This window comes from Podarcis gaigeae (assembly GCF_964106915.1).
Source record: "Podarcis gaigeae genome assembly, chromosome: 10".
NCBI classification, from domain to species: domain Eukaryota; kingdom Metazoa; phylum Chordata; class Lepidosauria; order Squamata; family Lacertidae; genus Podarcis; species Podarcis gaigeae.
In genome coordinates this window covers 72,931,715-72,957,569 of record NC_139686.1, presented here as the reverse complement: position 1 = coordinate 72,957,569, position 25,855 = coordinate 72,931,715, and the positions used below count along the sequence as shown (strand labels likewise).

Sequence of the window (25,855 nt, the reverse complement as noted above, 5' to 3'; positions counted from 1 at the left end):
AGTCACGACTGGCCCGTACGGGCAGGGGTACCTTTACCTGTAAGCTTAAGTGAAGTCTGCTGCAACTGGTTTTCTTATGGACTGTGCTAATCCTGAATGTATTGGATTATGCTCATTTGCCTTCAGAAGCAGTAAAGCTCTGCTGGATCAAATATTAATTGCCTCTGGTCTATTTTCTGGGAATTCTGCAACATGTTTAAGTTTTTACTCTGCTAACTATATGCTGGAATCTGCTCTGGATCAATACTGAGTAGAATTCCATGACACTGATATAATTATAAATATGATATTCAGACAGTTTTTGGCTAGTAAAAAAAAACACTTCAAGTAACATGCTATTTAGTAGTACAAACCCATTCTCGTCTTTAAGATGTTGATATAACTCAGCTTTGTTGTTGACAGAGTTCAAGCGACCAGTAAATTCCTGATGTTTCCTAGAATTTGCAGTGTTAATTCTGTTGCTCCATAAAGACAGGAGAGAAACTGGCCCTAGGTTTGGTAAACACAAGTACATTCAATAGTTTTCATTCAAAAACTCATGCAACAAGCAGCATACATTTTACAGATACATGAACACAGCATTTCCCCCTTGTTCATATTTCACCAGCAGTGGATCCAGGATAAATAGCACCTTCATTTCTAACAGACCAGGGAATATCTAAAAGCAACCCACATTTTAATTCAGAGACAAAATCCAAAATTAAGCTCTATCAGTACAATTTATCACAGGGACAACAGAGCCTCCAGACCTTCTTCAACCCAACTGGTTTCTTACAACACTAGTTTCTCAATGAAAGTACAAAACAATAACAATTTCACTTCATAACTAGGGACAGACATTTTTCACAATTATAGTCAAACCTCAGTTCCTGAATGGCTCTGTTTTGGAACGTTTCGGCTCCCAAATACCAAAAACCCGGAAGTAAATGCTTCTGTTTTCAAACTTTTTTGGAAGCTGAACGTCTGATGTGGCTTCTGCTGAGTGCAGGAAGCTCTTGCAACCGATCTGAAGCCGCACCTCAGTTGTCAAACATTTTGGAAGCTGAATGGGCTTCCAGAACACATTATGTTCGACAACCGAGGTTTGACTCTAAGTGAAAAAGCTCTGCCAGTTGTATTATTCCTGTCACCTCTTAGTCATATTTTGTAGACACAAGGATGTTTATTGCAGTTCTATCAGTGTAACCCTGATCAGCAACTGATCATAACAATGGGTCACTGAGTTGGGTAGAGGAAATGTGGTCTGGTCCTTCCTTGTGCTGGCAAGGCCACCTGTCACTGTTCTAGAGCAGCAGCGGGCAGTTTCTTTGGCATCAAGATTGTAGAGTTGGAAGGGACCAAGTGGGTCACCAAGTCCAACCTGTTGCAATGCAGGAATGTTTTGCCCAAATTGGGGCTTGAACACACAACCCTGAGATTCAGAGTCTCAAGTTCTAATGACTGAGCTATCTAGGAAAGTTCTTTGGCATCAAGATGAGAGGGAAGAATGCGTGGTGAAGAGATTCCTCTGCATAGCCCTTTGGCAATGCTGATTCCTATCTTGCAAAGACAGAAAGAGATCATAAAACTGAAAGGGAAAGGGGAACAGGAAAGTATGTAAGCAACAGGATCCCTCCTGCTGCCATGCCTTCAAAGGCATGGGGAGGGCGTCACCACTGTCACCCTGGGTATATTTTTTTGAGGGGGCACAGCAATCTTATCCCTGTTTACCTAGGAGCAAGTCTCACTGAACTCAATACATAGGATGATGCTGAAAATGAATTGGGTTGGGGGGATTGAGGTTGTGGCTAAACCTGATTTGAAGGGTGGCTTCAAATAGGAAGCCTATTTATTTTTGTGCTCTGTTTTGTTGTGCAAGTTTTCTCCTGCCTCCTTGCAAAAGATCTTTCATCAGGAGCTAAAAGGTACTACCTCCTGAATGGTAAATTGGGATTCTTACAGGAAATTAAAGGAAACAACACACGCTTTGTACAGAAAATATAGCATTTCAGAAAGAAACCTTAATCTTCATACAGCAGTGTGTATGTATATTCCTGTGTTAATTGGGACTGCCTAGTAAATTATTTCTTATTCTTCATTACATTTTTATGCCACGTTTTCTCCAAAGGAGCTCAAGATGGTCACATGCTTCTGCTCCCCATTTTATCCTCACAACAACTCTGTGAAATGGGTTAGGCTGAGAGATGGTGAGTGGCCCAAGGTCACCCAGTGAGCTTCATTGCCAAGTGGGGGTCCAATACTCTAACCATTGAGAGCATTGCTTAGCTTTGTCTGGTATGGTTGGTTTCTAATTGGATGGGGGACAGCATGTTGAGAATTCCTGCATCGCAGCTTGGACTAGATGACCCTTGAGGTCACTTCCAACTCCACAATCTGATGATTCTATGTTTTGTGGGGTCTTTAAAAGACTGGTCATTGCAAAAAGCACATTGGGCTGGTGTTGTGAATTAGTGTGTTAAGTTTTTTAATTAACCCCTTTTGAGGTTGCAAATAAATGTTTGTGTTAGGCCATCACACCGTTCACCCTCTGCCCAGTCCATGGGGGGGGGGGGAGTGCAGCACTTGTCCCACCCTGTGCTACACCATTTGCATGCCTCTCTCCCCACAGGAACACTTGTTACATTGCATGCTTCTTTGCAGAGACATTTGAGTCGCTTCTTCTGAAGGCATCCTGCAAGCATAGTTTGCATTCTGTAGCCCCAGATATACGATTCTTTCATTCACTTTTATTAAAACAACATTGGCAGCATCCAGCAGCTATACAGGCCTATGTCTTGTTGAAGTTATTCTTCTTCCACCCAAACAAGCAAGTTTTCTAGTTATTTACAGCACAAAAGTAACTCTAACCTTTACACTTTATAAATACTTTTTTTAATCTCCAAGGTTACTGGGTGTTGTTGTTGTTGTTTTAAAAAGCTTAATGTTAGGTCACACATGATAATGCACCTCAAATCAGTTTTTAACTTTTTCTTTCTTTCTTTTTTAAAAAAACCCATTTGGCAATTATTCAAAATCTACCTTTAGTTTTTTCAATGGTTGGAATTTCATCCACTGCAACAAGGGGCTTTTTGTTTGGTGGCTCAGGAGAATCAGGTGAATCTTTTATTACTTCTGCCTCTGCTAGTTCCTCTTTTTCACGCTCTAATAAGCCTTTTAACCTGCAGAAATAAATAAGAAGAATTACCACTGCAATTTCAACGCCAACAGTTCCGTTTAGTAAGTTGTGAGACAGTGATATTACCTAGAGAATCAAAGAATGGGCCAAAAAAGCTGGAGACTTGCGCTGAAAAGAGCTTGTTATTTAACAAACTATGTTGGGAAGAAATTAGAATTAAATCTATGGACAGCAAATTACTATACTTCTGTTACTTTTGAAGCATGAATAACTACTTAATTTGTATTTTTTTAAAATTAAAGCCAGCTTTAATTTTTTAGTTTAACCTTTCAGTTCCCAGTGTGTGTAAACACACAAACATTCATGAGGTAAGCACATTATGCTTGTGGTCGCCTTTGTAAACCTCTTGCCTCTGGTGACATTGCAAAATCTTTTTCTAAGACGCCTTTTGAAACTACCCTCCTGTGTAAGCAACTCTGCCATTCGCCTAGAACTTAAGACCCCCTCCCTAGAGATTCTGATGTGGAGACATGCCTTTAGTTATTGGCTGTCCCTTTGGCATAAATTGCCAAACTACCATCTTATTCAGTGCCTTTGGAGAGATGAATTCACCAGCCCATGGGCAACAAAAATCCATTCCAAACTGTTGTCTTATGGAATCTCTCCTTCCGATATACTTAATTTAGATCTAATTACAGCTAAAAAGGTCATCAAACAAAGATTGGAGGAGGTAGATTTGCAACAAAATCTTACTACAGGTGGAGGTACATGTTCCCCGATAAATCAGGGCATTACATCTATGTCCCAGATACCTCGATATCTGTCTACTTTATCGGCTGCGTCGCATAGATTCGCATTTGTTAGAGCCAGATTTAATGTGTTCCCCTCAAATGTGCTGAGCAATAGATTTTCTAACGGTAAAACCTCTGTTTTATGCGCATGTGACAACAAATCAATAGAATCCCTCTATCATATCTTGTTTAATTGCCCCTTATACATTGTTCCCCGATCAAGGATCCTGAGTTCAATCATTCTGGAAATTGCTGCTAAACCACCTGAATTACATCTAGCTTATCTACTCCAGGACATTGACTCTTATAGAACATTACAGGTTGCCAGATTCCTGAATTCAGTTCTTTCATATAAAAGACTTCATGGAATGCTGCATGACTATTAAAAATCCAGTAAACTCTATGCACCATCTTTATCCTCAAGGCCATAACACGGTACATCTAGAGATTGTAAGTAATGTGAAGGAGATTATGCGTTGAAATATTTTAGTTGATATTTTAGATTGTAAAATGCTATTTTATCTATTGATTTGTTTTACCTTGTGGGCTTATAGCCGAATAAAGCTTGTGGGCAAATCGCAGAATACACATTCCACAAACACTTCTTGATACTCGGAACTTAGCATGAACCTCAAGTAAAAGGTAAGGGCAGATGTAGCCTGGGTTCTCCCCTCTGCTGATGGGGGGTTCTTGAACAATTTTTTAAAGATACTAATACTTTCTGGAGAGCTCCCATTCCATGCTTTGGGCTTCGTGCTAGAGTCTCCTTGAAACAGGCCAAAATCAACTCTTTCTAATGGTGCTGAGACAAAGAAAACTGGCCTGTCACTCCTGCCGTTTATATAAATATAAAACCTGAAATAAAATTCTATCGGTACTGATAAAGCACCTTTCCGATTCCTGCCAGGATTTTTCTGGTTCATAGTCTTTTCCTGCTTTCTCTGACTTTTCTTCTTTTTCTTCTCTTTTCCTCCCCCGTTTCTTGCGCTCCTCTTCTTCAGGTGGTTTGCTTCTGCAAGCCAGAAGGCACTCCAAAACTCGTTGATGTTTATCCGAGTTGGCTATGTGTGCTCTAACAAGAGTCTCCAGTTCATTCCACATGATCCTGTACTGTTCATCTCTATTGAAAAAGACAACATGATTTGATTCTTATCTACACAAATTCTCCAATCTCAAGTATCTAATTTATCCTCACTTCTATTTTAAGACTTCTAGATTCATTTCAACAGTTTATTCTGGAATGGACAAGCTTCTGAGTAAAAAATAATTATTAATGCAATACCTTTGATGTATGTGGTGCACTGCACAATCAATGAGTAAAAAGGAGAGGGGCAAGGGGGTAACTTCTGCTTTCAAAATATAATTTGAGTTAAATGTACCAAAAAGTCATATTTACCTTTTAGGACCCTTTCCTCTTGTTCCAACTGTTGATATGGGCAGAGGGTCATTTTTTCTTTCCATGTCTACTAAATTGTAAATTGTTTTCTGACAATTGAGGACATCTTCATCTGTCAATGCTTCCTTGACAATAACACTGGCCAATGGCACCACCTATGAGATAAAAAGAAAACAGATGTTCTTCATGAACACAAGAAAAGCCTGCTGAATCAGGCCCATCTAGTCCAGCATTCTGTTCTCACAGTGAACAAGCAGGTGCCTATGGGAAACCGCAACCAGGACCCAATGGGGTTTCCACCAACTGGTATTCTGAAGCCTGTGACCGTGAAGACAGAGCAACTCCATAAGGGAGAGCCTCATCCTCCATGAACTTGATGGCAGTGACATCATTATATGCTGAAGAGTTAACAATGCAAGTAACCGGCAGGAAGCCATAAATTGGTTTTATTAAGACACTTACCCAAATTCATTCCATCTAATAGCTCAGTGCCCTTGTCCTGACAAAAATGGAGCCAAAATGGGTTCAGGGAGGAGTCTGCGTGCTTGGAGGAACCTCAAGTTTTAAAGAAGTATCAATAATAATGATAATAAAATCATTAGGGGGGGCAATCTCTCCCTCAAACAAAACAGCTCAAATAGAACTGAATATGTTCAGTGGGACGCGGGTGGCGCTGTGGGTAAAACCTCAGCGCCTAGGACTTGCCGATTGCATGGTCGGCGGTTCGAATCCCCGCAGCAGGGTCCGCTCCCGTTGCTCGGTCCCAGGGCCTGCCAACCTAGCAGTTCGAAAGCACCCCCGGGTGCAAGTAGATAAATAGGGACCGCTTACTAGCGGGAAGGTAAACGGCGTTTCTGTGTGCTGCGCTGGCTCGCCAGATGCAGCTTGTCATGCTGGCCACGTGACCCGGAAGTGTCTTCAGACAACTCTTAAGCGAGATGAGTGCGCAACCCCAGAGTCGGACACGACTGGCCCGTACGGGCAGGGGTACCTTTACCTTTACCTTATGTTCAGTGAACCCTAGAAACCACACAATACCAGAAGGGGAAATATCCCTGAAAACTTGGGGGGTGTAGAAAGAACAGTGAACTTGATTGCCTGAACCCCCCAAAAGCTTGAGAGTATTCTTGTTAAGGGCTGAGGAGATATTGTAACATTTTGAAACTACCACGTGTATAGATTAATATTAAGCAAACATTAAATGCATAATGCATTCCCAACTATATTTAATTGCCTATTACCAAGTAAAATGTGGTTTAGGCCTGGGATTTAAAAACAATCCATAGTCACCTACTGCTTGCATGTTGAATATAGTAGTCTGTGAGATGATCATGGGCCAGTAGCGAGTATGCTTCTCTAGTTGATCTTTGGCTCGCTCCAAGGGAATCTCAAAACTTTCATCACTCTTGTATCTGGGTTCCAGAAAAGGGGTAAGCCTGTTTTCCCTCATAAATTCACCAAAATCCTAAATAAGCAAGCAAGATAGAATGAGAATCTTTCCCAACATTTCATCATTACTGCTCAATTATAATATCCTGTCTGATCATCATATATTACATGCAACTTAGCTTAAATAGGCTTTTTTAGTTTTCAGTATCGGTGCCAAATCTTACAGTTGTTACCAACAGCGAAAGTTTAGCTGCACAAAGTTTTGAAAAGTTTTGAAACATTCACACATTAAGTTGCTAAAATATTGACCAGAATTTTTTTAATGAAGCCATTTCAGATCCTGTAAGCGTTGTTCAAGATTCAAGCAACACCTATTTAAAGCTGAGATCACATAGCAGAAAATGGCACAGTGAAGAAGAAAAGTTGTGTTTTGTGAGCTTCAGAGTGGATGTTGTTGACTGGAATTTCTTGAAGTACTGTACAGTGGTACCTTGGTTTATGAACTTGCTCCATTCCGGAAGTCCATTCTTAAACCAAAGCATTCTTAAACTAAGGCATGCTTTCCCATAGCAGGGGGGGACTCAATTTACAAATGGAACACATTCAACAGGAAGTGAAACATATTCTTATTCCAAGGCAAAGTTCACAAATCAAAACACCTACTTCCGGGTTTGCAATATTCTTAATCCAAGCTGTTCATAAACTAAGCTGTTCTTAAACCAAGTTACCACTGTATAGTTAATGGTACCAATGCTACGATAAAGCTGGATTTTGGGCCAAGGACAACTGAGACCTCTGATTATAATAGACCCAAATAAGTTTTAAAACCAACCATTTATTGCTTGCCCAGATCCCACAAAAACCTGTTGGTGGCCCCAATTTCAGTCCAGAAGGATGAAAACTAAGGTTGCCTTCAAAGTGCAGGTTATTCTGTCATTCCTCAAAGGAGAAATTAATCAGTTTCACTTTTTCTTGAAATTTCTTGAAAAGTAGGCCCAGCTTCCTTTTTCCCTGTCCCTTGATTATAAGCTCCCCTCTGTGACATTAATACAAGGGTTCTGCCTAGCTTTGTGGCTGTGAGAGGATAATGGCTTAAAGAAAAAATACATAAAGACATTTACTGTAATCCTGTAGTCTGTGACTCTACCACCACATCCTTCACTAATTGAAGGAGGATCTTCCAAAATGGATCGAGAACTGCTTAGAACATGCAGAAAAATCTCTCCTCCGTGGCTACTAAGCATATGACTAATTACTTTAGAGCCAGACTTCCGTGGTTGTTCCAACAACACAGAACGACCTATTGAAAGAGAAATTGATTCATTAGTTACCTAGCTTAAAAATTCTACAAGATACCTGTTTGTCCAGTTGTATTTTTAAAAAGCACATAAAATATTTGTAGGAAAGGACATTTTCATTTGTTTGCATTATTAAAAGATTTTTTTTGCCTACTTTCTGAAATTGATCCCACACCCCTCTTTCTTCTGCCTCCTGCTCGCCCATCCCACCCCTTAGCAGCCAAGTGAAGTGTTTTGATACTGAAAGAAGCTGACCAAGAATATCCTTGAGCTAAAGGAAGCTAGTAGATTATGCAAGCACAAATTACATTTTAAAACAAATATTTATATCAATCACTTGCTGGAAAAGTAAATTTACAAGCTTTGGAAATTGTGTCTTAAGAGTGGCAAACATTATGCTGAAATTAAAATAGTGGCATCAGTTATGTGGCATACACCTAAGCAGTTTATGTTCCAACCTATGTCCCTAACAGTTCCTATCTCTGTCCTTGGTATTAAAATGAGGCTTGGGATTAACCCAGGAGCATCATTTTATATCTGTGACTGTTTGGTACACTAGCAGAAGCCAATGTTGAAAAGCAGCTTATGGTTTGTCTGGAAGGTGTGGAGAAAAAAACACCTGCTTCAAGAAAACAAGAGCTGTATCGAACTAAACCCTTGTATACCCAGAACAACTTCTGTGAGTGCAACTTAACTTTCCCTCCCTCTCTTCCCCAGTCTACCCTGGATTCCCCCCAAACTTCAGGAGCAGATTGGGAAGAGGGGTGAAGTTGCATTGTGCTCACAAAATTCCTTCAAGCATGCAGTGATTTAGTTGAATACAATCAATCCTAGGAATCACAAGTGAACAAACTTAATTGTACAGCTCATGGCATCATGGCCAGAGTTCTTAACACAATGAGACATTTTCCACATTCAAATAATCAAGGAAATCCTACCAGAGACAAAAGCAAATCTTTTGTGGGAAGCAGCCCAAATTTTCGGCAAGGCAACATAGATATTGCAATCAGATGTTACACTTCCTGAATCTATGCAACTATCAAGAGTATAAGCACTTGTATATTATGTTCAGACAATATGACTGAATACAAAGTTTCCATTTTGTAAGGCCCCAGCCAGGATGCGGGGGGGGGGGCAGTATGGGGGGCTCTGGGTGCCTGAGGTCTTGTAAGGCCTGTGACAGCATCTCCAAGGCCTTGAAAATGCTTTCTGAGGCCTTGCGAGAACCAGACTTCTGGTGGCACCGGAAATAAGATTTGGACGTCTTAGAAGGCCTCAGACACCATCTCCGAGGCCTCTTGCCTCAGAGGTGCTTTCCGAGCTCTTGTGAGGTCTCGGAACCTGACTTCTGGTACCATCAGAAGTCAGATACCGAGTCCAGGGGGCCCAAGTGAAATGACGTCACATTACAACGTGACATCAGCACGTCACACATGCTGGGCACCCATAACCAGGGGCCTAAGTTGGCGCCTCTGGTGTGTGTGTGTGCACATGCGCACGTGCACACATGTCCACACAACCAAAACTGTTATTTGATCAGCTCAGTATCATTAAGGACAGTGGCTTGAAATGGAAGCCAAGGTGTAGCCAACAGAAAGCACTACACAGCCGAGCAGTCAAATGCAAGAGGTCAGGCTCCTATTATTCATACCAGGCCTGGGCAGTCCAGAGACTTCAAACTGCCTGCACTTCAAGCAAGTTCCTTGGCACTCCAGAAGACTCACTAGGTTAGATTTCACATTCTATAGCTCTGAGTTCAAACCTGAATCCAGAACAATTAAAATAAAATATATTTTTTCTGAGTTTTTAGCCAGAAAGTATTTTACCATTAAGGAGAAAGTTGGTAAGGCAAGAAGAAGGCCGACTATTTACATCTACAGGTGATATTCTGAAAGCTCCAGTACAATAATGAAGTTCTAAAGGGGGGGAAAGGGGGGGAGAGGAAGAGAAACTTTAGTTTGATTACAATACAGAAAAAAATACCTAATTCATAAAACAAACTAATTAAATTAAACACCATAGAATGTAATGAACATTAACCACACTGCAAAACAAGCAAAACCGATATTGGTGGAAATGTAAGTGGTATAAAAGCAAAAGCAAACACTGACCTTCGTGCACACATACATGAAGAACATGTCATTCAGTTGTGCACTAACAGGGGCTTTCATATGCTCCCCAGCAAAATAATAACTTCTAAGCGTATATGGTTCATTTCTGCACATTCTTCAACATCGTTTTGAGATGACGCTTTCATGTAAGCTCACATAGTCTCCATTCAACACTCATTTACTGCAGTGTATATCTGATAATTTTAAGTTATTTTGACCCTCTCTCTCTTTTTAATTAAAACTCACAAAATTATAGGAATTCAGTCATGAAACAAAGATCATATTTAAAACAAATTAATGTGGCACAGGTCTCCTGACTCTGTGCAATGCATGATCAACAAAAAACAGCAAGGTGGAGGAAAAGAAGAAACAATATTGTTAGCATTATGCAGTTCATGGACATATCTGAGAGAGAGAAAAGGGGCACCTACCAACACTGTTTGTTCTTGGTGTACACCATTTTAAAGTTACAGTTTCTTTTAATGTACCTTCTTTGCTACTACCACCCATATGATTATCACCTGCAAAACAACATTTGAGATAAATGTAAGTACACAATTTAGTAAAACACGGAAAATAATAGAAGTCAATATACAATAGCAAATGAATATCACAACCAATTCATTTGCCTGTCACCTTGTTGGGTGATTAACTCTTTCAAATCCATTGAAATCCTACTTTGACATCTTCAAAGCAATACTCTGCCCTATAATTGCTATATCTGTACTAGATCCCTGGTATTATTTTTAGCTCCAAAAACTTTCAGTTTTCCTCAACATTTAAATTGCATCATCTTTCCTATTTTAAAAATTCATTTTCACACCTTCTATACCTGTAATTATGTACATAACTGAGGCAACTTGTGTGCCTTCCATTGTTGGGTATCAACCCTGAATTGATACAGCTGGGACCAGAGAGAGGGTCTTCTCCCCTAACCTTATACTGCATACAGCATTAATGTCTCAGATCAAACGTAACAAATTTGTAGAAAAGACTATGACCTGCAAACAGAGACAATGCACATACTTTTGTAACCCAAGAAAATCTTTAATAAAAAATATCCAAATGAACAATAAGTAGAGTTCTGCTGAGTAAATAGAGCTTTCCCACCTATTCTTCCTACACCAGCCTTTTAGATCCCAGCAAAGAAGCCACACTCAACAGTTGGGAACCCTTGGAACAATACGGGATATGGAGCTGAAGATGGGAAATTGGAGGAGGGTTTTGGCTTGTGCAAGAAGCTCCATAGAAGTTAACCAATAAGCTTTCAAAAAATCATAAATTCTAAAAGCAGTCCCAAAATACAAAACAGCCTTAATATCCACACAGTTGTAACTATATTATATCTCAGATTATATTATTATATATTATCTATATTATTTGCTCTACTTACCACTTTTTAAAAAGTCTACGTGTGCTTCCTTGTGATGAAGTAGTTCCACATCATAATTGGCAGATGTATTGGCATGCTGCTCTTCCTTTTAAAGAAACACACACACACACACGTGTGTGTGTGAAAGAAGATTAGTTTAAAAAAAGAAACAAAAGAATACAAGGATAATTTTATGTTTTGCCTTTCAATATAAGACTGCAAAAGGAAAAAGAACACTTAGACATGAAAGCATTAATGAGTTGGAATTGAGGAAATTTATTGAGTTATTGACTTCTTTAACGATCTAGCAGCTTATAATCATAAACAGAACAATCTTATGCATGTTTTCTCTAAAGTAAATCCCACTGTGTTTAATGAGGCTTACTTCCAGTAAGCACACATGCTTGTATCCTTCAATTACTTTATTTAGATTACTTTTTAAAAATAACTACAATGAATGTTCAAAATCCAATGCCAAATTAAGATGTGAGTTCATTCAATAGCCTTGTCCTTGTTTATTTCTACACATAAAATTAAGTAGGAATGCAATATAAAAACCGATCCAACACCCACTTCCATTCAGAGATAAGTTATCCAACAGGGAAGCATTTTCATTTCATAAGCAATGAACAGTAATTATGATTATAACACCACCATCAGCAAGTGCAGCCATTTCTCATTTTATGGGGATTTCTTTCACTTCAGGTTAAGAAGAGAAATCACACATAGTCTTATCCGGCTTCCACAGCTGGATTAGCAGCTACTATGGTTCAAACTGCATGCAGAAGGGTAAAAAGATAAAAGGAAACACCAACTTTTAAATAGTTGAGGCAGATTAGCAAACACCACATATGGCAGATTAGCAAAAGAAATTCACTAGGACTTGTTTTTGAATAAATAATACAAAGGGAACCCAACATATATACTATTACTAGAAACAACAAAAGGCAAGAAGAGAAAGCATAGCAGCAGCACACAGGTCAGTGAGTTGCAAACAAGGTATTTGCAAACATAAAACATTGTATGCGATGGTTCACTGAGGTTTAATTCAAATGGCCAGGGTGCATCATTCACAAAAAAATGTAACTGCTGCCTTAGGTTACACAATCCAGGCAGTACAATTAATGTTCAGCAAAAACAACAACAACCACACACAAACCCCACTGTTTATTAGTGTTACAATGCTTTTCCTTTTGTGCATTCTTTTAACCAATACAAATACTGGGTATGTTCTTTCCAAATAGTGCTCAATTACAACATATAATTGAAATTTCAGGCTAATAAGGAGGACAGGTTTCTCCATTGGCCACTGCAGGGCCAAGTAAGGCCAATAATAAAAGGAAACCCCCCACTAGGGCTGCAATCCTAAACATGCTTACTAGGGAGTAAGCCCCTATGAACACAGTGAGATATACTTCTGAGTAAACATGCATAGGATTGTACTAAGTATTAGTAGGGAGAATGTCAAAGCCAGGTAAAGGGCCACATTTTTTTGAATATCTCATCAAAATTGTTTTCCTGTTTCTACCTTTCTTGCTGAAATAGCACTAAATGGCTTGGGATTTATTTTTTAACTCCTGTGTGTTTCTTCTACTTGTTACAAACACCTTTATGTTGGAAGGAATGCATGGAAATGACACAGAGGAAAGAAAGGCTCACTATGCCACTAAAATGCACAAGGGGCAGAAATTTCTAACACATGTATTAAAAACAAAAGAATCACAGACAAAGTAATTTGAAGCTAACTAGACTACATTTATGTAAAATAAAGGAAAACAAATACTACTTTCATAATTGAATGAATTGCTGAAAAGTCATTTTGTTCTGTGATCCTTTTTTTCTCCTTCATAAAATTTACTAACCTGGTCACAGACATTGAATGTGGGCTAATAAAAAACAGAAAAAATATGATATGGAGAGAAAAAAACAAATGTAAAAATATCATTAAATAAACATTAAAACCATTAAACAAATTTAAAAGAAACGGTGCAGCTACTTCAGCACAGAGCTGCTGACACAACCTTACCTTCATGGGGATGTTAGTTATAGTGGTTGAAGCCAGATCAAAATGCTGCTGTACTAAAACATTCAGTCTGGTGGCCAGATGCCGTCCAGCCCGAACACTATGTACTTCGCTGGTTAAGACAGGAGAGAGCTTTTTAAAAAAAGACAAATACACACATACACACACAGAATACTCAGTAGCAGCAATTATGGTATGGCAGCATATACTTCAGTAAGAATATCTAGATAAGAACAGGAAATTTTTTATCTAGTGAATGGCCAATCTGTTAAAATGTATAATCTTATATTCACAGATAAATCTCTGAAAATGTGGTCCTAGTCTTTTATATATAATATACCCTCTGAAACTATACCCTCTTCCAGGACTCACTCATTCATACAGATCCCATTCACGCAAAGTTCTCATTGTCAGATTGGTGAAGGATAGCCAACTTCTTTAGCCCAATAAGTTTCTGGCAGATAGTATAAAAGCATGGAATTAAATCCTGGATTATGTGAAACCCATCTTTACATATTACTTTAATCTCACAATTTATGCACTTTTAACTTGTGTGTATTCAGTTTATGTGCTTGGCAAATAAAAATGAAAATATTTTTTTAAAGAGGCTGGAAAAGGGAAGGCATCCAGGAAAGAAGACTGGCAATCCATTTAACCCAATGTGTCTTGACTATATGTGATTTTGGTTTTATCACTCCAGAACATAATGCCCATGTAAATTGTGGGCTTTGTGTGCTGGAGGCAAGTCATTTCTTTTACTCCACTACAGTACCAACATTTTCCTATTAACAAAAAATATTTAATTTTACATGTATGCAGCATAAACACCGAGATAAAATTCTAAACACACAAAGTGCTATATAAAGTTATGCAGTAATTTAAGAGCCTTACCTCTTTTTTAAGATGATCCGACACAAGACTTTCCTCACCAACAGGGTAAGTGTGAATTAAGACCAGCTCACATCTCTGGATCTGCATAAGACTAAAAAGCACAAAGCATTCTGTTACCAAGGCAGTAATGCCACATCAACTGCACAATACCTAGCATTCAGAAACTTTTAACTTATTTCATGAATATGAAGCCAGACAAAAGCACTGATTGTAGTATAGTACAGTTAGCACACTGCAATTTTCAATTTCTTGATATACTTTCAGGATCACGCTTCCATTTCCTGTAACTAAAACACACAATTTAAATTTTAAAGATTTGTAACTTGTACTAGATGGCCATGATGATGCCAGATATATTGTTTGTATGTGCCAATTGTAAGCCAAAAATGTTAACAAAAATTATTATGGCCCATTTTTCTTGTCTGAACCCGTAAATTGTTCAAATTCTCCAAAATAGGATAGCAACATGATTTCATGCAATATACTCTCGTTTCCATTGAGTCAGGAGTGTGTGGTTTTATGTGCTTAAGGAAGCTTTAGTGCAGTCTTTTAATAGAGAAGAGTCATTCCCAAATATAAGGTATCTTTGGGCTTTTGTTTGCTCACCTACTCTCATGAACAAATGGACTACATGTAGTATACCTAAGAATTTCTTACTGCAAGGAATATTCCAGATGCTTTGCACACAATCTGCCCCACTTTTTCTCACTAGAGAATACTTGACTACCATATCTCACAATACATGGGAAATAGATTGGGCGCAGAGTACAAGATGCTTCTCACAATGCTTGTAAAATATGCTAATGAAAGGTGAAAATAAGGTTTTAGTAAAAACAAACTCCATGCAAGACACTCTCATCATTCTCTCACCTAGGAGCATAGGAATGCTGTCTTATAACTTCAGTCCACTGAACCATTTAATTCAGTAATATCCACATTGACTGCCAATGACTTTCTTAGAGTTTCAGACAGAAACCTCTCTTACCCCTTTCTACAGATGCAAGGGATTAAACCAGGAAGCTTTTGCATGAAAAGCGTGTGCTTTACACTGAGCCACAGCCCCAAAAGGTCTCACAAATTCCATTTTTTGCACCACAAATACAGAATTCAATAAAATTATGCATTCAAATGGAATAACTAGTCTGCATACTTACTGATCTGAATTAGCTGCTAGTTTGTTGTGTTCATGTATCGTTTCCTGGACAAACTCCTCAAGCATTCGTACATGGCTGTCACTGGAATGGAGGAACACATTTATCTTAGAAACAATTATTGAAAATCAACTATCATGAGAAAATATAATAATTCATTTATTATTACAACTGGTATTTACAATGATGATACTGTAGTATTGTTATTCTAACTGCTAAAATTATATACTGTGTACCTCTATGTGCTACATTCTATAATTTTGGATAAAAACATTTTAAAGAACTTGAGAGCCATAGTTCATATAGGAATTCCGGTCTTTATTATCTGAAGACGTGTGCATGCACACGAAAGCTTATATTCAGAACAAATAAATAAATAAATTGTCCAGGAGAACCTTCGAGACCAGAACCAACTTAGTTGGTCTCTAAGAAGCTACTGGACTATTTATTTATTTATTTCTCTATTCCACGGTTTGCAAAATAGAAGTGCATTTCCCTCCTTATGAGGACAGCTAAGAGAAACAGGCATTTGACAATTTACTCTAATTTTGCAAGAGACACATGATGCTTGCCATACTTTCTACTTCCCCTCTACTCACCTCTGTAGCAACACAGATGGTCACTGTCAGACTCTGAACATGGGTTAATTTTTCAGCAGTCTTCCACCAATATATTAATATGCAAGAAGTCTTACAGGTAAAACAGAACCTAAAAAGCTTTGCTAAGTTATAAAATTGTTACATTAATACAGGAGGTGCTACAAACCTCTTTGCGTTAGTAATACAGATTATTCGTCCTCTGTTTCCAACACGGTCAGCATTCTCCATTAATAAGGTTCGGGCCTCATGTTGGTATTCAGTAATTTTGCAGAGTGCCTCTACTGCTGCAACTAAGCCATGAAGTATACTGCAGCATTCAGGGTCTGCACGAGGATTTGGAGGTCCAACAGCTGCTAAAGCGGCCATTAACTGATTTAAAAAAAAGTTTTGTTGCAATCCTAGTTCTTATTACTGAAGAGATCATGTCACAAAAACAAGTTATTCCATACACAAAAGCACATTGACAAGAAAAGTTCCAGAGGTTTTCCACTATACTATATTGCTATAAAGCATCTAGGTCTATTATCCTCTTAAAATAACAATGCACATTTTGTCTGCATATGTCTACAAATAGCTAGATCATTAATCTCTAGGGATATAAACTGCTATGACCCCAAACAAATTATTTTTCCATAAAGTGCCTAACCATGGCTACTCAAAAGTAACTCCTAGTGAATGTTAATGGAGCTTACTCTCGGAAAAGTGGGGTTAGATTGCAGCCGTAGCCAATAACAATGAAAAATTAATAGAACAAACCCAATGAAACCCTGACAATCTTTAATACAAAAAATTTCTTCCCATTTAAAATTTGTGCTCTATAAATAACATTTTAACCATTAATCCAGGTCGTATTTGCTTTCCATCACTTTTATATTTGGAATCTCTCTCTTTGCCTGTCATGAAATTAGAAGGAAATTTGATTTTCCCATTAATGATGAATTATTCCTAGACTTTGCTGATGAAACTTTCTTTTGAAGCATAGCATAATAATATGTAGGGATGTGCTAGAGACTAGTTCTCAGTCCCATAGATAATAGATATGGGCTGGAGCCAAAGATTCTCTTCCTCCGTTGGAAAAGGACTCCTTTCATTGGAGGAAGAGAACTTTTTGATGTAATCCTTTGTTATTTTAAAAAATATTTTAAATATTTCAGATACACAATACTGAACAGGGTTGGGATGTTCACTGGTCAAATATGATCAAGTAAGAACTCAATTGGCTGCTTGTTATTATTATTTTCATTTAAAAATAGTTTATTTGCCACAGTATATATTTCAAACATTCTCATAATCTTAAAAACCATAAAATAACATGTCATGTGTTCCAATCTCATTAAAAAGGAATACATTATATCTGCAACAATTTGAATGGTTAAAATGTATATTTCAGGTGTTCCAAACTATGTTACTCCCCCCCAAACACTACTCCCGCATGTTCCTCACTACCTATGCGTTCAATAAAATCGTTTTTCTTTTGACCTCTTGCTACCTGCAGTTTCCATGTTAGCTTTTCCAACAAAGCTATCAGCCAGACCGCTTAATACCACTTAGCCACAGTTGCAATGTTTTCCATGTTCTGGCTATGGTTGTTCTTGCCGTGGTCAATAAACGGGTTATAAGATCTTTATTTCTAATTCTTGGTGAGCCCTGACTATACAAATTAAGCAATGCCAGTCCTGGGGACATAGGAACTGTCTGCCTTGAAATGAAATATGTCTGCAAAGATATTTCCCCAGAATTTTTGTATTTTTGAACACTCCCACCACATATGTCTGTATGTCCCCCTTTTCATCATGAACCACCTAAGCGCAAAAAATGGCTGGCATCTGCACTGGATGCCAATTATTATACTGTACTGCAAGCTATCTACAGTTTAATTCAAATTCAACTCCACTATCTGCAGTAGCCTCAGTCAGACCTTTGAAAAAACTCAAATAGTAGGCTGATTCTATTTCAGTATTGGACTACCGTATTTTTCGCTCTATAACACGCATCTGACCATAACACACACATAGTTTTTAGAGGAGGAAAACAAGAAAAAAAATTCTGAATGAAACGGTGGATGTATCATTTTTGTGCTTCATGCTGTGGCCACAGACATGTGATTTGACGGTGAGTTTGGGGTAGCCCAATGCAAAAATCCTGAGGATCCATGTGGATCCATGCTTTGAAACCACGTTTTTGCACCATTGCAGCCTCAGGCAACAGTGGGTGCGTGATTTTTTTGGTGCAGGCTGTAGCCATGGACATGCTATGTTATCTGATGGTGAATTTGGGGTGACCCAATGCAAAAATCCTGTGGATCCATGCTTTGAAACCACATTTTTTGCACCATTGCAGCCCCAGGCAACAGTGCGTGCGTGATTTGTTTGGTGCAGGCTGTAGCCATGGACATGTAATGTGAGCTGATGGTGAATTTGGGGTGACCCAATGCAAAAATCCTGAGGATCCATGTGGATCCGTGCTTTGTCACCACGTTTTAAATGGGGAGGGAAGGAAAAACACAGAAGGGACAAGGAGCACGAGAGGGGTGTGTGGAAAAGCAGCTGGCTAAGAATGCAGGGGAGGGATTTAACGGGAGGGAGGAAAGGAAGGCAAAAGTTCCCCCCCCCACACCCAAGCCAGCCCTCTCTCTCTCTCTCTCTCTCTCTCCCCCCCCCCACCTTAGAGCACAGAGAGGAGGAGGTGGTGGGCTGGAGCCTGCGCGCAGTGTGACTAGGAAAGAATTAGAAGGAAGGACGTGATCCTTTCCTTAACCCTCTGCTTGCCAGGAGGGCAGGGGATTCCCTGCTCTTTGTTGAGTTTGAGCAAACGCAGCAACAGAAACAGAAGCGGGTGGGCAGTAAGACCCTGAGGCAGAATGCAGGAAAGCAGCAGCTTCCGCCTTCCCTCCGCCCGTCCACACGATCTTATTTTTGCCTCTGCGCTCGAGCGAGTCAGCTCCAGGGACCACACATTCGTTCAATAACACGCACAGACATTTCCTCTTACTTTTTAGGAGAAAAAATCTGTGTGTTATAGAGCGAAAATTACGGTAAACAAATCAATTGAAAGAGGAAAGGAATAAGACTTCATGGTGACTCAATATCCCCAAAAGATGAATACAGGATAGGGTGAAGAAATAACTTGCATCTATGTAGGCCCTTCCTACATTCTGGCTCTCCAGCAAATAGTTAAGGGTAGCTCTATAAATCATTTTTAGGACCCACCTTATTTTTGTGATTGTAAGTTGTTTTAAACTGTTTTTAATATTGTGTTTTAATGTTGTAATCTACCCTGGGATCTTAGTTACTATAATTTATTATCTGCCCTTAACCCTAAGAAAAATCATACCTCTTGCAAACTTTGATCTTCTTGGTTCCAAGAGTTTAAGACATTTGCTCCAGAGTCACTTACAATGAAGTTCACCTGAAAATTTACAAAACACAGCTTAAGAAAACATTTTTAAATCTTGATACTGTAACAATTAACACTAACCATAGGGTCAGGGAACACGTGCTGAATCTTCAAGTTCCTCCCAACAAATTATAATGGTATTACAAAAAGATGAGCTGAAGATGCGTAGAACATCACATCTGGCTGGTTCACATAACACACTAAGCCAAAGCTTGGCTTAGCATAAGTGTGCACAGAGAATCTTGGACCTGCTTTGCTCCTCCCAGGTCCCTTTGCTGCTGCACTGCATCAATGTTTAACTCTTGGTTTAACTCTCATGAATAGCAACCTGTAACCACAAAGTCTGAGGAGGAGAAAACCTAACCACAAATCCCAGTTTGGGCAGCACGCTATGTCAAGCCCTAATCTAACTTGATCCAACAATTCCCCCCCCCCCCCCCCGCAAACAAATCTCACTGCAGCCAACTAAAGACAACCAATCACACCCTGCTCCCCCCACCTCTCTCACTACCAAGAAATAACGAAGCGAATGGGGGGGGGGGGAACCTACCCAAGTGATGGTGACAAAAACCCCACACATATATTAAGTAAAATAATATGTTTTGCCACCCCAGTACCCCTCTCTTTTCTTCTCCAACCTTATACTGTATACAATACTAATGTCTCCCAACAAATGTAATTGATCTGTAGAAAACACAACATGAAAAAAGACAATGCACATACCGTTGTAAACCAAGAAAACAGTTAATAGTTTAAAAAAAAAGGATCAGGGAGCAGCAAAGCTTTTGTGAGCATAGGAGATCTCAATAAGCCAAGGTTTCACTGAGCATGTTATACAAACCAGACCATTATGTTAAAAGCTAAAAAAAGTCATTGTGTCACCTATGTTTCATAAAAAATTGAGTTGATTTTTTTAAAAAATAACCTCTGTTATTCCTTCAAGTGATGTGTCAATAATAACTAGTTAAATGAATGTAACTCCTATCAGAAAGAGAAGTTGAAGCTCTGAAAGCTTATACACACACTGTAAAATCTAATAGTAAGAAGTCCCATTAATCACAATGGATAATTTGAATTTGCCTCTACCAATAGCTGTATGACTGTAGGTAGTAAAGGTCTAATTATTCTACTTTAGAATATTCAGCTGGCAAAGATAAATTGCTGCAGAGAATCTAAAATGAGAAAGGTATTGCCACTTTTAATACGCCAAACCCTTCATCTAAACAACTACAGTGAGGGGGGTGGTCTGGAACTTTAGTACAGCAATGCTAATGTTTTTATTCTGAATTATGTTATTCTTATTTCATTTTATTTTTATTTCTGTTAGTATATGAAATTAATTTTATTAATTTCATCTGTTTTTATTATATTTTATATAATTTTGTTAAATCACCTTACCATATCATTTTATTAAAATCCAAGCACAATATGAACATTAAAAAAATAATGAAAGGGACTAACAGGGGAGGACGCCTCATTGAACATAGTGGAATAATTCTGAGTACAGGCATCCCTTGTTTTATCATGCATTGCTTTATTGTGCCTCACAGATACTGCTCCTCACAAGGACATGGGGGCAGCCACAGGCACCCTGGCTGCTTCCAGGGGAGGGAAGCCACCCCACTTCTGGCCATGGGAGTGAAAGTGGCTGGTTTTTCGCTGCCCACCCCTACAGCCAGGGTGGCTGGGCTTAAGAGACTACAGTATAGTGTAAACATAACTTCAATTGCACTGGGAAACAAACAAAAAATGTATGACACACTTTATTGCAATATTCACTTTATCGCAGTGGTCTGGAACCAAACCTGCAATATCCCCAAGGTATGCACAGGATGTGCAGTGAATTGCATGCCAATCATTACTGAAAGCTGTAACTAATTGTATTTCTTAAGTGTGAAGAAAAATGTGGTAGCAAGTACCAAATTCAAAATACAGATTTCTATTCAGTGATTTTTAGAAAATAAAATGAAAGAGTTGCCAGTTTCTACTAATACAATGTCCCCATGGCTATGGAATGGGTTGAGCTTACCATGGCTACCAATTCTTTACAAAATATGGTTACTTCCATACCTTTGCAAACTTACTCATCATCTCTTCTGTATCTCTCACTATCTTCAGTTTCAGCAATTTTGTCTTAGGCACCAATGTAAATGCAGGCACAACTGTACTTTACACAATACTAAAATCAAAAGACCAACAACAAATTGTGCAACTGCATAAGGTGGCCAAAGATCAAGATTGCAAATTTCAAGAAGCACTAAACTGCAATCACGACCACTAAAGTATAAATCCTACAGAACTCAAGAGTAAACATAGTTATGATGCACTATTAGTGTAGACTCCCCTAAATACAAAATATAATTTTACCTGTCACTTACTAGTTTTTTAAAGGGGAATATATCAAACATTATTCTACAATATTCCATGGATGATTCCACTGAACAGGTCCATAGCGATCGTGATATAGGTGCAAGAGGTATGATTCCTTGGGTCCGATTCTTCATTAACATATCAAAGTCAACATGTTGTCTGCAAGATTCTGCCATATAAGGGCAGTGATCCACCACAAAAACTGTTTTGTGTGATTCTGAAAAAAGTTTCATTTTCTTCCTACAAGAAATGAATAACAGAATTAGTAAAACACTATGCAAATTTCAGCACAATCATACATATCTATTCAGACATAATTCCTAGAGTTCAATGACGCTTACTTCCAGCAAGTGACTATAGGAATGTAGCCTCATAAGCAAGCCTAAAAGTGAAGATGTGAATAAAAAATACAAAAATGATTGGGAAATGTTTGTAAGGTACCGTATTTTTCCTTCTATAACACACAGATTTTTTCTTCTAAAAAGGAAGGGGAAATGTCTGTGCGTGTTATAGAGCGAATGTGTGGTCCCTGGAGCCGAAAAATCATGCAAAAATCAAATTGCGGCGCTGCACGCTGCACAGAGAAGCGAAACCTGAAAAGAGGAAGCGGCTGCTTTCCTGCATTCTGCCTCAGGGTCTTACTGCCCACCCCCCCTCTGTTTCGTTGCTGTGTTTGCTGAAACGGAACAAAGAGCAGGGAAAGCCCCTCCCCTCCAGGCAAGCTCCGGTGCTGCTGCGGGAGAGGGAGAGAGAGGGGGGAAGGGAGAGAGAGAGGGGGGAGGGGGAGGGAGAGAGAGAGGGGGGAGGGAGAGAGAGAGGGGGAGGGAGGGAGGGAGGGAGGGGGAGAGAGAGAGAAAGAGAGAGAGAGAGAGAGATGGCTGGCTTGGGTGGGGGGAAACTTTTGCCTTTCTTTCCTCCCTCCCGTTAAATCCCTCTCCTGCATTCTTAGCCAGCTGCTTCTCTGCACACCCCTCTAATGTCCCTTCTTTGTTTTTCCTTCGCTCCCCACTTAAAATGTGGTTACAAAGCATGGATCCTCAGGATCTTTGCATTGGGTCACCCCAAATTCACCATCAGATCACATAGCATGTCCATGGCTACAGCCTGCACCAAAAAAATCACGCACCCACTGTTGCCTGGGGCTGCAATGGTGCAAAAATGTGGTTAAAAAGCATGGATCCACAGGGATTCTCAGGATTTTGGCATTGGGTCACCCCAAATTCACCATCAGATCACATAGCATGTCCATGGCTACAGCCTGCCCCCCCCCCCAAATCACATACCCACTGTTGCCTGGGGCTGCAATGGTGCAAAAATGTGGTTACAAACCATGGATCCACATGGATCCTCAGGATCTTTGCATTGGGTCAGCCCAAATTCACCATCAGAGCACATAGCATGTCCATGGCTACAGCCTGCCCCCCAAAAATCACACACCCACTGTTGCCTGGGGCTGCAATGGTGCAAAAACATGGTTACAAACCATGGATCCACAGGAATTCTCAGGATTTTGGCATTGGGTCACCCCAAATTCACCATCAGATCACATAGCATGTCCATGGCTACAGCCTGCCCCCCAAAAATCACGCACCCACTGTTGCCTGGGGCTGCAATGGTGCAAAAACGTGGTTACAAACCATGGATGCACAGGGATTCTCAGGATTTTTGCATTGGGTCAGCCCAAATTCACCATCAGATCACATGTCTGTGGCCACAGCATGAAGCACAAAAATGATACATCCACTGTTTCATTCAGAATGTTTTTTCCCTTGTTTTCCTCCTCTAAAAACGATGTGCGTGTTATGGTCAGGTGCGTGTTATAGAGCGAAAAATACGGTATTTTTAAAATCAGTATAAACAGGTGAACAGATTAGCAGGACTTGAATAAATTCAGCAGTGTAAGAGAAAGCAGGAGATAAAGCGCAAAAAGAGTAGAATTAGGGAATTTAGAATATGCAAAAGGGGTAGAAAACAAAAGAAACCAGTGAAGGAGAAGAAGGGGAGTCCTTATGAGTTTTGTTCTTTGTTCTTATTTTTTTTTGGGGGGGGTCCCTTTTTCTTTCTTTTTATGTCCTTTCTGAGCCGTATGCAAAAATGCTAATAAAATTTTTATATATTAAAAATAGTGTAGTTGTGAAAATACAGTGGACGCTCGGATTGCGAACGTAATCCTTGCGGGATGCACGTTTGCAACCTGCAGCCTCCACAACCCGCAGCGGCACGTCTGCGCATGCGTGGGTTGCGATCCGGCACTTCTGTGCATAGCGCAATTTAGCGCTTCTGCAGCTTCTGTACATGTGCAACCGCCGAAACCCGGAAGTAACCCGTTCCAGTACTTCCAGGTTTCGGCAGTCCGCAACCTGAATTGTCTGTCACCCAGGTATGACTGTACTTCTTTTGATGCACTTTTGCAGTGTACCTATTGACAATCCTTTCCTGCTTCTTTTGATGTGTGGTTCAGTAATTGTTTTGAAAAAAGCAAATACGTACAGTGCCCCCATTTGCACAATACAGTAAACAGTAATGATTTTCTAGGATGGGTTGATTTGCTCCTTCCTGCTTGTGCTGGGGAGAAACAAAGCACTACCCCTGGGCACAGTTTTATGTTGTGATTTGCTTCATTCCAAAAAATCATGCTTGGTATGTCAAGGGCATTTCCTTCAAATGGGATCCAATGTAGGTTTCCAAGTCAGTAATGCTTTTAAAGACACAAATACCACTATCCACATTTATTAGGACTATAAGATATTTATGAATGTTTCCATCTTACTATGAACCTTCAGATGTTATAGATCAGGCACCCCCAAACTCAGCCCTCCAGATGTTTTTGGACTACAACTCCCATCATCCCTAGCTAACAGGACCAGTGGTCAGGGATGATGATAATTGTAATCCCAAAACATCTGGAGGGCTGAGTTTGGGGGTGCCCGTTTTAGATGAATCATTTTAGTGTATTAGTTGGCAGGTGCAGAAATGGCTTCTCAAATAGTTAGCTCATAATATTTAAATTAAGAAACTTTGTTCAGTACTGTTGCACTTTTATTCTTGTCCCAATTAACACTGCATAATATTGCTTTTCCATGCATCACATCTCTCACAAGATTATGAAAAATGTGACACTTTTACTCAGTGCTAAAGACAACCAATTTGTTTTCCATCTCATCCTAAACATTTCTTCAATTTATGAGGGGTAAGCAGTGCTCAACTAATAATAATACGTAATTATTCTTCTAAAGAACTGATCAATAGATTTCAAACTTATGAAAACAATCTGTGTGAAACGAAGAACTACAATCCCCTTTCAACAGATTTTGAAGATGTCAAAACCCAAGCCATGTTGATAGTGATCTGGTTGAGATTCCTGCATTGCAAGGGACTGGACTAGATGACCCTCAGGATCCCTACCAATTCTACAATTCTATGATTCTAATCGTCATTCTTTCTCAAACCCCCCCCCCCACCAAAAAGACAATAAAAAACTGTTTGTAGATATATGCTTCTGTTTATAGGTCACATGCCCATTCACCTAAAACTCTGAAAAGTCAGCAGCTGAAGGGGGGGGAAGCCCCAAATGAGTTAAGAATTGGGATTATTTAAAAATCGTGAACTTCCACACAATTTGCTTCTGCATGAGGATTTCTAGGATAGAAGCCCCTCTCCCTTCAGTGGAAACTCTTTATTGAGTTAGTTAGCAAGTTGTTGTTGCTGTTTTAAATGTAGGTAGGAAAAGAATGTGTTCTTTTGTGGCTCTTGCAAGCAGTTGTCTCTAGGGCTGGTAGTGATGGCAGAATTCTCCAGCTTGCAGAATTACAAAAGACTGCTCCATTGAGCTAGGGGGAAAGGAATCACAGTGCGTGTTTAATCTTTGGCTCAATCAGGGCCTGCCCACCCATGAGAAGAGGCAAGGAGAGTGCCTCAGGCGGCAGGGTCCACTGGGGCAGTTGTTTCTTATG

The 25,855-nt window shown here is 39.5% G+C and overlaps 1 protein-coding gene across 5 annotated transcripts in view; it reads right to left on the bottom strand.

Annotated features, from left to right (window-relative positions):
• INTS13 (integrator complex subunit 13) overlaps positions 1–25,855 on the bottom strand; it is a gene marked incomplete at its 5' end in the record, with an annotated part of 29,780 nt that overhangs the window by 2,158 nt on the left and 1,767 nt on the right. For 3 of the 5 annotated variants that reach the window (XM_083701448.1, XM_083701447.1, XM_083701444.1), the window contains 16 exons: positions 354–489; positions 3,019–3,158; positions 4,796–5,026; positions 5,303–5,457; positions 6,597–6,767; positions 7,813–7,991; positions 9,816–9,905; positions 10,532–10,621; positions 11,494–11,578; positions 13,335–13,358; positions 13,499–13,627; positions 14,387–14,477; positions 15,541–15,621; positions 16,303–16,505; positions 19,470–19,544; positions 21,911–22,142. In XM_083701448.1, the coding sequence (XP_083557574.1) occupies positions 354–489; positions 3,019–3,158; positions 4,796–5,026; positions 5,303–5,457; positions 6,597–6,767; positions 7,813–7,991; positions 9,816–9,905; positions 10,532–10,621; positions 11,494–11,578; positions 13,335–13,358; positions 13,499–13,627; positions 14,387–14,477; positions 15,541–15,621; positions 16,303–16,505; positions 19,470–19,544; positions 21,911–22,135 (2,105 nt within the window). The remainder of the gene's footprint in view (positions 1–353; positions 490–3,018; positions 3,159–4,795; positions 5,027–5,302; positions 5,458–6,596; positions 6,768–7,812; positions 7,992–9,815; positions 9,906–10,531; positions 10,622–11,493; positions 11,579–13,334; positions 13,359–13,498; positions 13,628–14,386; positions 14,478–15,540; positions 15,622–16,302; positions 16,506–19,469; positions 19,545–21,910; positions 22,143–25,855) is intronic. The other 2 variants (XM_083701446.1, XM_083701445.1) reach the window with 1 other exon arrangement.